Here is a 12,840-nt window from a genome sequence, read left to right as displayed (position 1 = left end):
TTCAAACCCTAATTGACGGATTCGGACGTGGTTGTTTTCTGAATAAATAAAAACAACAATTTAGCCACTTTAAATAGAGAAAAGAGAAGCCTTGGTTTCAGAAAAAAAATCTTTCTTGAAAAAGAGTCGTAATTTCTCCCATCTCTTTTTTGACTGAGCTGTGAGTCAATTTAATTGCTACAATCTTGTGTCCTGGTATGATGTGAGACGCCTGATTTATCTTTGACCAACCTGACAGACAGCCCAATTAAGATAGAAGAACTGACAGACAGTCCAATTAAGATAGAAGAACTGACAGACAGTCCAATTAAGATAGAAGAACTGACAGACAGTCCAATTAAGATAGAAGAACTGACAGACAGTCCAATTAAGATAGAAGAACTGACAGACAGCCCAATTAAGATAGAAGAACTGACAGACAGTCCAATTAAGATAGAAGAACTGACAGACAGTCCAATTAAGATAGAAGAACTGACAGACAGTCCAATTAAGATAGAAGAACTGACAGACAGTCCAATTAAGATAGAAGAACTGACAGACAGCCCAATTAAGATAGAAGAACTGACAGACAGCCCAATTAAGATAGAAGAACTGACAGTAGATCCATACAGAAGTTGTGTTTCCAGAGTGAAGAAGCATCGTTTAGATCCAACAGACCAGCCTAAAAAGCTTTTTATGTGTCCACAGTATTTATCCCATCTTGTCCATCAAGTTTTGTCCTTGAGCTTTTCTGATATGAACATATATATATATTTTTTAATGCTTAAAATGACAAAAGAGCTTTTGCATAATACTACACACATAATGTAACTGTATCCCATGAATGGAGGTGACAGCTTCTTCACATCCCAAACCTTCTTGGCACCAGTCTGGAAGGCAGCATCGTGCAGGCAGACTGCTCATGTTCCCCCCAGTCCCAGAGAGACAGAGACAGAGAGAAAGAAAGACAGATAGAGGTAAGAGAGAGAGAGAGAGAGAGAGAGAGAGAGAGAGAGAGAGAGAGAGAGAGAGAGAGTAAGAGAGAGAGAGAATCAGTCAGAGAGAAGAGGACAGGTTTGGGGACTAGGAGTGGTTGGTAGGGAACTAATGTATTTCCTCACTGAGGAGGCGTCGTTAGGGAACTACTTCCTCACTGAGGAGCCGTCGTTAGGGAACTCTCTCTCTCCCCATCCTCTTTCTCTCTCTCTCTCTCTCTCTCCCATTCTTCCTTCTCTCACTGTCTCTCTCCCTATCTCCACCCACCCTCTGTCTCTCTCCCTATCTCCCCCCACACTCTCTCTCTCTCCCTATCTCCCCCCACCCCACCCCACCCTCTGTCTCTCTCCATATCTCCCCATCCTCTTTCTCTCCCCCCACCCCACCCTCTGTCTCTCTCTGTCTCTCTCCCTATCCTCCCTCTGTCCCCCCCCGATGTAGCAGCTGATTGGTTAGTACCAGGTGCTGTCTGGTCTAACGTAGCAGCTGATTGGTTAGTAACAGGTGCTGTCTGGTCTGGTGTAGCAGCTGATTGGTTAGTAACAGGTGCTGTCTGGTCTGATGTAGCAGCTGATTGGTTAGTAACAGGTGCTGTCTGGTCTGGTGTAGCAGCTGATTGGTTAGTAGAGAGAGAGAGAGAGAGAGAGAGAGAGAGAGAGAGACAGAGAGAGAGAGAGGGAGACAGAGAGGGAGACAGAGAGAGAGAGATTAAGAGGAGAAAAGGATCTCATCATTGCTTTAAACAACTCCAGTGGTTTCCGTATTTTGCCCTTGAGGGATGGAGAGAGAAAACATGTGTTGAACCGTGACCACATCAGTTCCCTGTGGTTTAGTTTATGAGATAAAGGCCATGGATGAGATCACTGGAGACAGGAGTCTGAGAATGGAAACAGGAAGAGGGGTTGAGTGTGTGGTATGTGGTGACAGTGGCTCCCTTCGTTCTACCTGTCTCTACCTGTATACCGCAATACCTGTCTATGCTGACAGTGTGTGTGCCTGGGTGTGCGTTGTGATAGAGTGGGGGTAGAGGCAGAGCAGTAACCCTCCTTTCCTCTCCCTTCCTGACTGACAGGCTCTGCCCGATGTGTGTGTGTGTCTCTCGCCCCGCGTCGTCTCTGGGTCACATAACAACAGTCTGACTGATGGGTGAAGAGATGTAACCAAACACAGTTTAAACACACTCAAGTAAAAACCCGACAAAACTTTATTTTGTCTTGTCAGACCTTTCAGAAAGAAGAAATACATTTGATTTCAAAAACTTTATATTCAAAAACTTAACAAAAATAAAAAAAATAAACATATTTCCTTTCTCACAAACAAACATTTTTCTGTTTGTAGGTCATTCTGAGTGTCCGTGTCAGAGACCTGCTGTTCTCGCACTGAGAAACAGAAACTTGGGAAAAAGCTCCTTTTCACCCAAAACATAATTATAAATGAATTAATAGTAAAAAAACAGAAACAGTCAAAACAAAATACGTAAAAAAAAAAAACACGTGTTTATTTTGGACCTGTGCAAAAAATATCTATACACATGAAAACCTCCGGGTCAGAATGACCTACAGCATCATGTTCGTATACAAAATCTACACAGACATTTCACAACACATCAGTGTGTCCAACATTTTGAAGTTAGGTTCACGACCCTGAATGAGGAAAAGTTATTTAATGGAGAAAAAGAGAGGTTAACTAGTATTTTAGAAAATTCAGAAGTGGAAAATAGGTGCAATTGACCCGCAACATAATAGGAGGGTTATTAAACAGGGTAGAGGGAGATCCATTATATTGTCCTCTTATTCAGCAGGGTAGAGGGAGATCCATTATATTGTCCTCTTATTCAGCAGGGTAGAGGGAGATCCATTATATTGTCCTCTTATTCAGCAGGGTAGAGGGAGATCCATTATATTGTCCTCTTATTCAGCAGGGTAGAGGGAGATCCATTATATTGTCCTCTTATTCAGCAAGGGTAGAGGGAGATCCATTATATTGTCCTCTTATTCAGCAGGGTAGAGGGAGATCCATTATATTGTCCTCTTATTCAGCAGGGTAGAGGGAGATCCATTATATTGTCCTCTTATTCAGCAGGGTAGAGGGAGATCCATTATATTGTCCTCTTATTCAGCAGGGTAGAGGGAGATCCATTATATTGTCCTCTTATTCAGCAAGGGTAGAGGGAGATCCATTATATTGTCCTCTTATTCAGCAGGGTAGAGGGAGATGCATTATATTGTCCTCTTATTCAGCAGGGTAGAGGGAGATCCATTATATTGTCCTCTTATTCAGCAGGGTAGAGGGAGATCCATTATATTGTCCTCTTATTCAGCAGGGTAGAGGGAGATCCATTATATTGTCCTCTTATTCAGCAGGGTAGAGGGAGATCCATTATATTGTCCTCTTATTAAACAGGGTAGAGTGAGAGATCCATTATATTGTCCTCTTATTAAACAGGGTAGAGGGAGATCCATTATATTGTCCTCTTATTCAGCAGGGTAGAGGGAGATCCATTATATTGTCCTCTTATTAAACAGGGTAGAGGGAGATCCATTATATTGTCCTCTTATTAAACACAGTAGAGGGAGATCCATTATATTGTCCTCTTATTAAACAGGGTAGAGGGAGATCCATTATATTGTCCTCTTATTAAACAGGGTAGAGGGAGATCCATTATATTGTCCTCTTATTAAACACAGTAGAGGGAGATCCATTATATTGTCCTCTTATTCAGCAGGGTAGAGGGAGAGAGCCAAACGTATCGTTCATCCCAAATATCACCCTCTCCCCTATGAGCCTGGGTCAAAGGTAGTGCTCCACATAGGGAATAGGGTGCTATTTGGGCCGTCGTCATACATGGTTTTCATCCTCCTGGTGCCCAATTATCATCCTGTATCCCTCCATGTGCCTGTGTGACCTTCTGCTAATGGAGCTAGAGGCATGGGATCTCTCTCTCTCTCTCTCTCTCTCTCTCTCTCTCTCTCTCTCGACACCTGCTCGTCCAACATCTTATTCCATATTTAGGGGCATTAATATGGAGTTGGTCCCCCCCTTTGCTTCTATAACAGCCTCCACTCTTCAGGGAAGGCATTAATATGGTCCCCCCCCCCTTTGCTGCTATAACAGCCTCCACTCTTCAGGGAAGGCATTAATATGGAGTTGGTCCCCTCCCACCTTTGCTGCTATAACAGCCTCCACTCTTCAGGGAAGTCATTAATATGGAGTTGGTCCCCCCCTTTGCTGCTATAACAGCCTCCTCTCTTCTGGGAAGTCATTAATATGGAGTTGGTCCCCCCCTTTGCTGCTATAACAGCCTCCACTCTTCAGGGAAGGCATTAATATGCCCCCCCCCCTTTGCTGCTATAACAGCCTCCACTCTTCAGGGAAGTCATTAATATGGAGTTGGTCCCCCCCTTTGCTGCTATAACAGCCTCCACTCTTCAGGGAAGTAATTAATATGGAGTTGGTCCCCCCCTTTGCTGCTATAACAGCCTCCACTCTTCAGGGAAGGCATTAATATAGAGTTGGTCCCCCCTTTGCTTCTATAACAGCCTCCACTCTTCAGGGCAGGCATTAATATGGTACCCCCCCCCTTTGCTGCTATAACAGCCTCCACTCTTCAGGGAAGGCATTAATATGGAGTTGGTCCCCTCCCCCTTTGCTGCTATAACAGCCTCCTCTCTTCTGGGAAGTCATTAATATGGAGTTGGTCCCCCCCCTTTGCTGCTATAACAGCCTCCACTCTTCAGGGAAGGCATTAATATGGATTTGGTCCCCCCCTTTGCTGCTATAACAGCCTCCACTCTTCAAGGAAGTCATTAATATGGAGTTGGTCCCCCCTTTGCTGCTATAACAGCCTCCACTCTTCAGGGAAGTCATTAATATGGAGTTGGTCCCCCCCTTTGCTGCTATAACAGCCTCCACTCTTCAGGGAAGGCATTAATATAGAGTTGGTCCCCCCCTTTGCTTCTATAACAGCCTCCACTCTTCAGGGCAGGCATTAATATGGTACCCCCCTTTGCTGCTATAACAGCCTCCACTCTTCAGGGAAGGCATTAATATGGAGTTGGTCCCCTCCCCCCTTTGCTGCTATAACAGCCTCCACTCTTCAGGGAAGTCATTAATATGGAGTTGGTCCCCTCCCCCCTTTGCTGCTATAACAGCCTCCACTCTTCAGGGAAGTCATTAATATGGATTTGGTCCCCCCCTTTGCTGCTATAACAGCCTCCACTCTTCAGGGCAGGCATTAATATGGTACCCCCCCCCTTTGCTGCTATAACAGCCTCCACTCTTCAGGGAAGGCATTAATATGGAGTTGGTCCCCTCCCCCCTTTGCTGCTATAACAGCCTCCACTCTTCAGGGAAGTCATTAATATGGAGTTGGTCCCCCCTTTGCTGCTATAACAGCCTCCACTCTTCAGGGAAGTCATTAATATCGAGTTGGTCCCCCCCTTTGCTGCTATAACAGCCTCCACTCTTCAGGGAAGTCATTAATATGGATTTGGTCCCCCCCTTTGCTGCTATAACAGCCTCCACTCTTCAGGGAAGTCATTAATATGGAGTTGGTCCCCTCCCCCTTTGCTGCTATAACAGCCTCCACTCTTCAGGGAAGTCATTAATATGGAGTTGGTCCCCTCCCCCTTTGCTGCTATAACAGCCTCCACTCTTCAGGGAAGTCATTAATATGGATTTGGTCCCCCCCTTTGCTGCTATAACAGCCTCCACTCTTCAGGGCAGGCATTAATATGGTACCCCCCCTTTGCTGCTATAACAGCCTCCACTCTTCAGGGAAGGCATTAATATGGAGTTGGTCCCCTCCCCCTTTGCTGCTATAACAGCCTCCACTCTTCAGGGAAGTCATTAATATGGAGTTGGTCCCCCCTTTGCTGCTATAACAGCCTCCACTCTTCAGGGAAGTCATTAATATCGAGTTGGTCCCCCCCCTTTGCTGCTATAACAGCCTCCACTCTTCAGGGAAGTCATTAATATGGATTTGGTCCCCCCTTTGCTGCTATAACAGCCTCCACTCTTCAGGGAAGTCATTAATATGGAGTTGGTCGCCCCCCTTTGCTGCTATAACAGCCTCCACTCTTCAGGGAAGTCATTAATATGGAGTTGGTCCCCCCCTTTGCTGCTATAACAGCCTCCACTCTTCAGGGAAGGCATTAATATAGAGTTGGTCCCCCCTTTGCTTCTATAACAGCCTCCACTCTTCAGGGCAGGCATTAATATGGTACCCCCCCTTTGCTGCTATAACAGCCTCCACTCTTCAGGGAAGGCATTAATATGGAGTTGGTCCCCTCCCCCTTTGCTGCTATAACAGCCTCCACTCTTCAGGGAAGTCATTAATATGGAGTTGGTCCCCTCCCCCTTTGCTGCTATAACAGCCTCCACTCTTCAGGGAAGTCATTAATATGGATTTGGTCCCCCCCTTTGCTGCTATAACAGCCTCCACTCTTCAGGGAAGTCATTAATATGGAGTTGGTCGCCCCCCTTTGCTGCTATAACAGCCTCCACTCTTCAGGGAAGTCATTATTATGGAGTTGGTCCCCCCCTTTGCTGCTATAACAGCCTCCACTCTTCAGGGAAGGCTTTAATATGGAGTTGGTCCCCCCCTTTGCTGCTATAACAGCCTCCACTCTTCAGGGAAGGCTTTAATATGGAGTTGGTCGCCCCCTTTGCTGCTATAACAGCCTCCACTCTTCAGGGAAGTCATTAATATGGAGTTGGTCCCCCCCTTTGCTGCTATAACAGCCTCCACTCTTCAGGGAAGGCTTTAATATGGAGTTGGTCCCCCCCTTTGCTGCTATAACAGCCTCCACTCTTCAGGGAAGGCATTAATATGGAGTTGGTCCCCCCCCTTTGCTGCTATAACAGCCTCCACTCTTCAGGGAAGGCTTTAATATGGAGTTGGTCCCCACCTTTGCTGCTATAACAGCCTCCACTCTTCAGGGAAGGCATTAATATGGAGTTGGTCCCCCCCCTTTGCTGCTATAACAGCCTCCACTCTTCAGGGAAGGCTTTCCACTAGATGTTGGAACATTGCTGCGGGGACTTGATTCCATTCAGCCACAAGAGCATTAGTGAGGTTGGGCCCTGATGTTGGGCGATTAGGCCTAGCTCGCAGTCGGCGTTCCGATTCATCCCAAAGGTGTTCGAGTGGGTTGAGGTCAGGGCTCTGTGCCGGCCAGTCAAGTTCTTCCACGCTGAGCTTGACAAACCATTTCTGTATGGACACGGCTTCTGTGCACAGGGGCGTTGTCATCCTGAAAAAGGGAAGGGCATTATGGGGTATTGTGGGTAGATTACTGAGGATTTTTTTGGTATTTAATCCATTTTAGAATAAGACTGTAATGTAACAAATGTGGAAAAAGCCGAGGGGTCTGAATACTTTCCGAAGGCACTGTATAGGATGAAATGATTTGAGAATTGGTCTAACCAGGAATGTCCAATCTAGAAGAGATACTGATGGACAGAGATATGGAGGTTCTTAGTTATTCTATGCTATTCTGTTCTATGCTAATATGTTCTAATCTATTCTGTTCTATTATAATCTTTGCTTTTCTATGATATGCTATTCTATGCTAGTCTATGCTATTCTGGTCTATTTTATTCTGCTCTATTCTGTTCTTTGCTTTTCTATGATATGCTATGCTAGTCTATGCTATTCTGGTCTGTTCTGTTCTGTTCTATTTCATTCTGCTCTATTCTGTTCTGTTCTATTTTATTCTGTTCTATTTTATTCTATTTTATTCTGTTTTATTCTATTCTATTCTATTGTATTCTATTCTATTATTTTCTGTTGTATTCTATTCTATTCTGTTGTATTCTATTATGTTGTATTCTATTCTATTCTGTTGTATTCTATTATGTTGTATTTTATTCTATTTTATTATATTCTGTTCTGTTTTATTCTATTCTGTTGTATTCTATTCTATTCTATTTTAGGAACAGGGACTGTCTAGGAGTCCCTGTTCAGTCACTTACTGTAGATAGCCTGCTCTCAGACCACTATCGGGACTGTCTAGTAGTCCCTGTTCAGCCACTTACTGTTGATAGCCTGTGCTACTGCTCTCAGACCACTATTGGGACTGTCTAGTAGTCCCTGTTCAGTCACTTACTGTTGATAGCCTGTGCTACTGCTCTCTCCACTGGTGATACGTGATAAGAATGAAGATGTGCTCAAGTCATGTTCCTATCTGCATTTTTCTACATTGGACACTAGATGTCACTCTTGTTCAATTATCTGGAGGGTCTCTGTATATTGAGAACCACTGAAGGCTTGGAGGGTCTCTGTCTATTGAGAACCACTGTTGGCTTGGAGGGTCTCTGTCTATTGAGAACCACTGTAGGCTTGGAGGGTCTCTGTCTATTGAGAACCACTGTAGGCTTGGAGGGTCTCTGTCTATTGAGAACCACTGAAGGCTTGGAGGGTCTCTCTCTATTGAGAACCACTGTAGACTTGGAGGGTCTCTGTCTATTGACTTGGAGGGTCTCTGTCTATTGACTTGGAGGGTCTCTGTCTATTGAGAACCACTGAAGGCTTGGAGGGTCTCTGTCTATTGAGAACCACTGTTTATACAGGCAGCCCAATTCTGATCCTTTTTTCCCAATTATTGGCAAAAGATCTGATGAGATTGGTCAAAAATAACAATTTACTTTACACCTCCGGTCTTGAGTGGATTCATAGCTTTACTTGTAATAAAAGAGAAGTCTTCCATACTGACTGAAGGGGAAGTCACAAACTCTGTCCGTGAAGAGTTAACTTTTCAGCAATATTCTGCTGCCTCTCCTGTCTGTCTCCTCCTCCTCTCTGCTCCTCCTCTCTCCTCCCACACAACTCCAGCCATATAAACAAAACCCGTTACATTTGTACTGTTGTTATTTTTTGTTCGTTTCCTGGATTCTCCAAGTCAGTTGGAGTTCTACCCAGCCAGGCGCGCAGGAGAGAGATGGCACACAGCGAGAACCAACAGTCGTCCTTTTCTGATATAATAGAATTAAACGTCGGCGGACAAGTGTATGTAACTCGACATGCAACTTTAGTCTCCGTCCCAAACTCTCTCCTGTGGACTATGTTCAGACAGAAGAGCCCTACAGAACTACCGAAAGATCGCAAAGGACGATACTTCTTTGACCGGGATGGATTTCTGTTCAGGTATATTCTGGATTATCTGCGGGAAAGGGACATCGTCCTACCGGACTTCTTTAAAGAGAGAGGTCGGTTACAGAAGGAGGCAGAGTTCTTCCAGCTGCATGAGCTCACACAGCGTCTCAGACGGACAGTGGGTAAAGACGTCTCTCTCGGGGACGAGCTGGGCGCCCATGGGGACCCGGAAGAGGCTTCGCTTGCGTGCGCTCTGAGTAGTAGCAGCATCACCGCGACGGCCGTGAGCAGCCCGACACCGAGCCTTCCCTCCCCGTTCCAGAAGCATGGCTTTATTACCATTGGTTACCGGGGTTCCTACACCATCGGGAGGGATATTCAAACGGACGCCAAGTTCAGACGAGTGGCCAGAATAACGGTTTGCGGAAAGACGTCCCTGGCCAAAGAAGTTTTCGGAGAGACTCTGAACGAGAGCAGAGACCCGGACAAACCACCTGAGAGGTACACCTCCCGGTATTATCTGAAGTATAATTTTCTCGAGCAGGCGTTCGACAGGCTCGCGGAGGTCGGTTTCCACATGGTGGCTTGCAGCTCCACGGGGACGTGCGCGTACGCGAGCAGCGACCCGAACGAGGACAAAATCTGGACCAGCTACACCGAATACGTGTTCTCCCGGGACTGACCAACCCGTTCCGTTACCCGGCCGTTAGGTAGCCTTACTACCCGACGGTACTGGGACAGTGACGTCATGTGACGCTCACCTGTAAGGTAGAGAGACTACCTGCGGAAATGTGAAAACTCCTATCTTCTTTATATTGTCCCATGTGATTGTGGGAAAGGTTAAAGGTTACTGAGGATTATTCTGAAAGTATGGACGTATTGGTTGTTGTTTTGCCGAGGCCTATATAAGTCTAACGGAGGTATATTTCATGTTGCAGACCAGTCTATATTATACAGTTATACGACTGTTGTGACAGGAGAAAGCTGTTCTCAATGTTTTTCTACTAACATGCCAACACACACACACTACAAACATTTACACACACACCGCAAAAACATTTACACACACACCGCAAAAACACTTACACACACACACCGCAAAAACATTTACACACACACACCACACAAACATTTACACACACACACACACCACACAAACATTTACACACACACACCACACAAACATTTACACACACGCACACACCACACAAACATTTACACACACGCACACACCACACAAACATTTACACACACACACACACGACACACAAACATTTACACACACACACACCACACACAAACATTTACACACACACACACCACACAAACATTTACACACACACACCACACAAACATTTACACACACACACACACACCACACAAACATTTACACACACACCACACAAACATTTACACACACACCACACAAACATTTACACAGAACAAGCACAAGGTAAGGCGTGTGAGGGTTGACATGCTGTTGAACCTAACTCTCTCTGGGCTGTTGAACCTAACTCCCTTTTGGCTTTGTCTTGGGTTGACATGCTGTTGAACCTAACTCCCTCTTGGCTTTGTCTTGGGTTGACAGGCCTCTACTGGATAAGTTGCGTTATTTGTGTTTCAACATCTAAAGCTGTATTTTCAATTTTAAAATAAATCATATCAAAGTAATATTTGTATTTATGTGTTCCTGAATTTGTTTGTATCATGTCTAGAACAGACCAAAACATCTGGGCTAAAGATTATGATGACAAAGTCATTCTAGGATTTAATCGAGCAGCCGAGAGATATTTTTCAGTAGGGGAAAAAGGAGCCATATTCCCAACACTCTGCAGTCACTATGAAAGTTATACATTGTTTCACACCCTTGTTAATCTCATGTGGACAGACTAACCAAACTACATGAGATTTCACTTCTGGGTAAACAGAGAATACACCCTCATAAATGTTTATTTTATGTTGGTGTCAAGCATTGAAACAGGATGGAATCCACTCTGACAGGAAAGTGTTCTATAGAATCCACTCCGACAGGAAAGTGTTCTGTAGAATCCACTCTGACAGGAAAGTGTTCTATAGAATCCACTCTGACAGGAAAGTGTTCTATAGAATCCACTCCGACAGGAAAGTGTTCTATAGAATCCACTCCGACAGGAAAGTGTTCTATAGAATCCACTCTGACAGGAAAGGGTTCTATAGAATCCACTCCGACAGGAAAGTATTCTATAGAATCCACTCCGACAAGAAAGTGTTCTATAGAATCCACTCCGACAAGAAAGTGTTCTATAGAATCCACTCTGACAGGAAAGTGTTCTGTAGAATCCACTCTGACAGGAAAGGGTTCAATAGAATCCACTCTGACAGGAAAGTGTTCTATAGAATCCACTCTGACAGGAAAGTGTTCTGTAGAATCCACTCTGACAGGAAAGTGTTCTATAGAATCCACTCTGACAGGAAAGTGTTCTGAAGAATCCACTCTGACAGGAAAGTGTTCTATAGAATCCACTCTGACAGGAAAGTGTTCTATAGAATCCACTCCGACAGGAAAGTGTTCTATAGAATCCACTCCGACAAGAAAGTGTTCTATAGAATCCACTCTGACAGGAAAGTGTTCTGTAGAATCTACTCTGACAGGAAAGTGTTCAATAGAATCCACTCTGACAGGAAAGTGTTCTATAGAATCCACTCTGACAGGAAAGTGTTCTGTAGAATCCACTCTGACAGGAAAGTGTTCTATAGAATCCACTCTGACAGGAAAGTGTTCTGAAGAATCCACTCTGACAGGAAAGTGTTCTATAGAATCCACTCTGACAGGAAAGTGTTCTGTAGAATCCACTCTGACAGGAAAGTGTTCTATAGAATCCACTCCGACAGGAAAGTGTTCTATAGAATCCACTCTGATAGGAAAGTGTTCTATAGAATCCACTCCGACAGGAAAGTGTTCTATAGAATCCACTCTGATAGGAAAGTCTTCTATAGAATCCACTCTGACAGGAAAGTGTTCTGTAGAATCCACTCTGACAGGAAAGTCTTGTATAGAATCCACTCTGACAGGAAAGTGTTCTGTAGGTATCCACTCCGACAGGAAAGTGTTCTATAGAATCCACTCCGACAGGAAAGTGTTCTATATAATCAACTCTGACAGGAAAGTGTTCTATAGAATCCACTCTGACAGGAAAGTGTTCTAAACTTCCTCTCACAGAGCTCAACAGCAACACTGTATGGAGTTAATGTCTGTATCTGATAAGGTTTCTGATCTCTCACACACACACACACACACACACACACACACACACACACACACACACACACACACACACACACACACACACACACACACACACACACACACACACACACACACACACACACACACACACACACACACACACACACACAGCAGATTGTGTACTGTGTGGTCTGTGGAAACAGATGTAGAGACGCCACAAAAGGAAAGAGGAACAAGACTTTTACCCAGATGATGAAAGACTATGGTCAATGCTTCTCTATAGCTCTACCGTATTTACATGTGGGTTGTGGCAATCCTGCAGATACAGGCTTCATTTAGACATTTTTGCTACACGTTTCCTCCCCCAGCCTGTTCATACAAACAAACACACATTTGTTTTTCTATCCTTGTTAGGACCAAACAATGGATTCCCACTCAAATCCTATTTCCCCTAAACCTAAACCAACCTTAACCTCAAATCTAACCTGAATTCTAATTCTAACCCTAACCTCAAATCTAACCTGAATTCTAATTCTAACCCTAA

At 44.5% G+C, this 12,840-nt stretch overlaps 1 protein-coding gene across 1 annotated transcript; it reads left to right on the top strand.

Annotated features, from left to right (window-relative positions):
- The first annotated feature begins 8,799 nt into the window (after positions 1-8,799).
- Positions 8,800-10,741, top strand: LOC106575925 (BTB/POZ domain-containing protein KCTD12). Its single transcript, XM_014152663.2, has one exon. It carries the CDS (start codon positions 8,916-8,918, stop codon positions 9,750-9,752), a length of 837 nt encoding a protein of 278 aa, XP_014008138.1. The 5' UTR covers positions 8,800-8,915; the 3' UTR covers positions 9,753-10,741.
- Positions 10,742-12,840: the final 2,099 nt, after the last annotated feature.

The sequence above is a fragment of the Salmo salar genome, unplaced genomic scaffold (assembly GCF_905237065.1).
Source record: "Salmo salar unplaced genomic scaffold, Ssal_v3.1, whole genome shotgun sequence".
Taxonomy (NCBI): Eukaryota; Metazoa; Chordata; class Actinopteri; order Salmoniformes; family Salmonidae; genus Salmo; species Salmo salar.
This window is presented reverse-complemented; position numbering and strand designations above follow the sequence as displayed.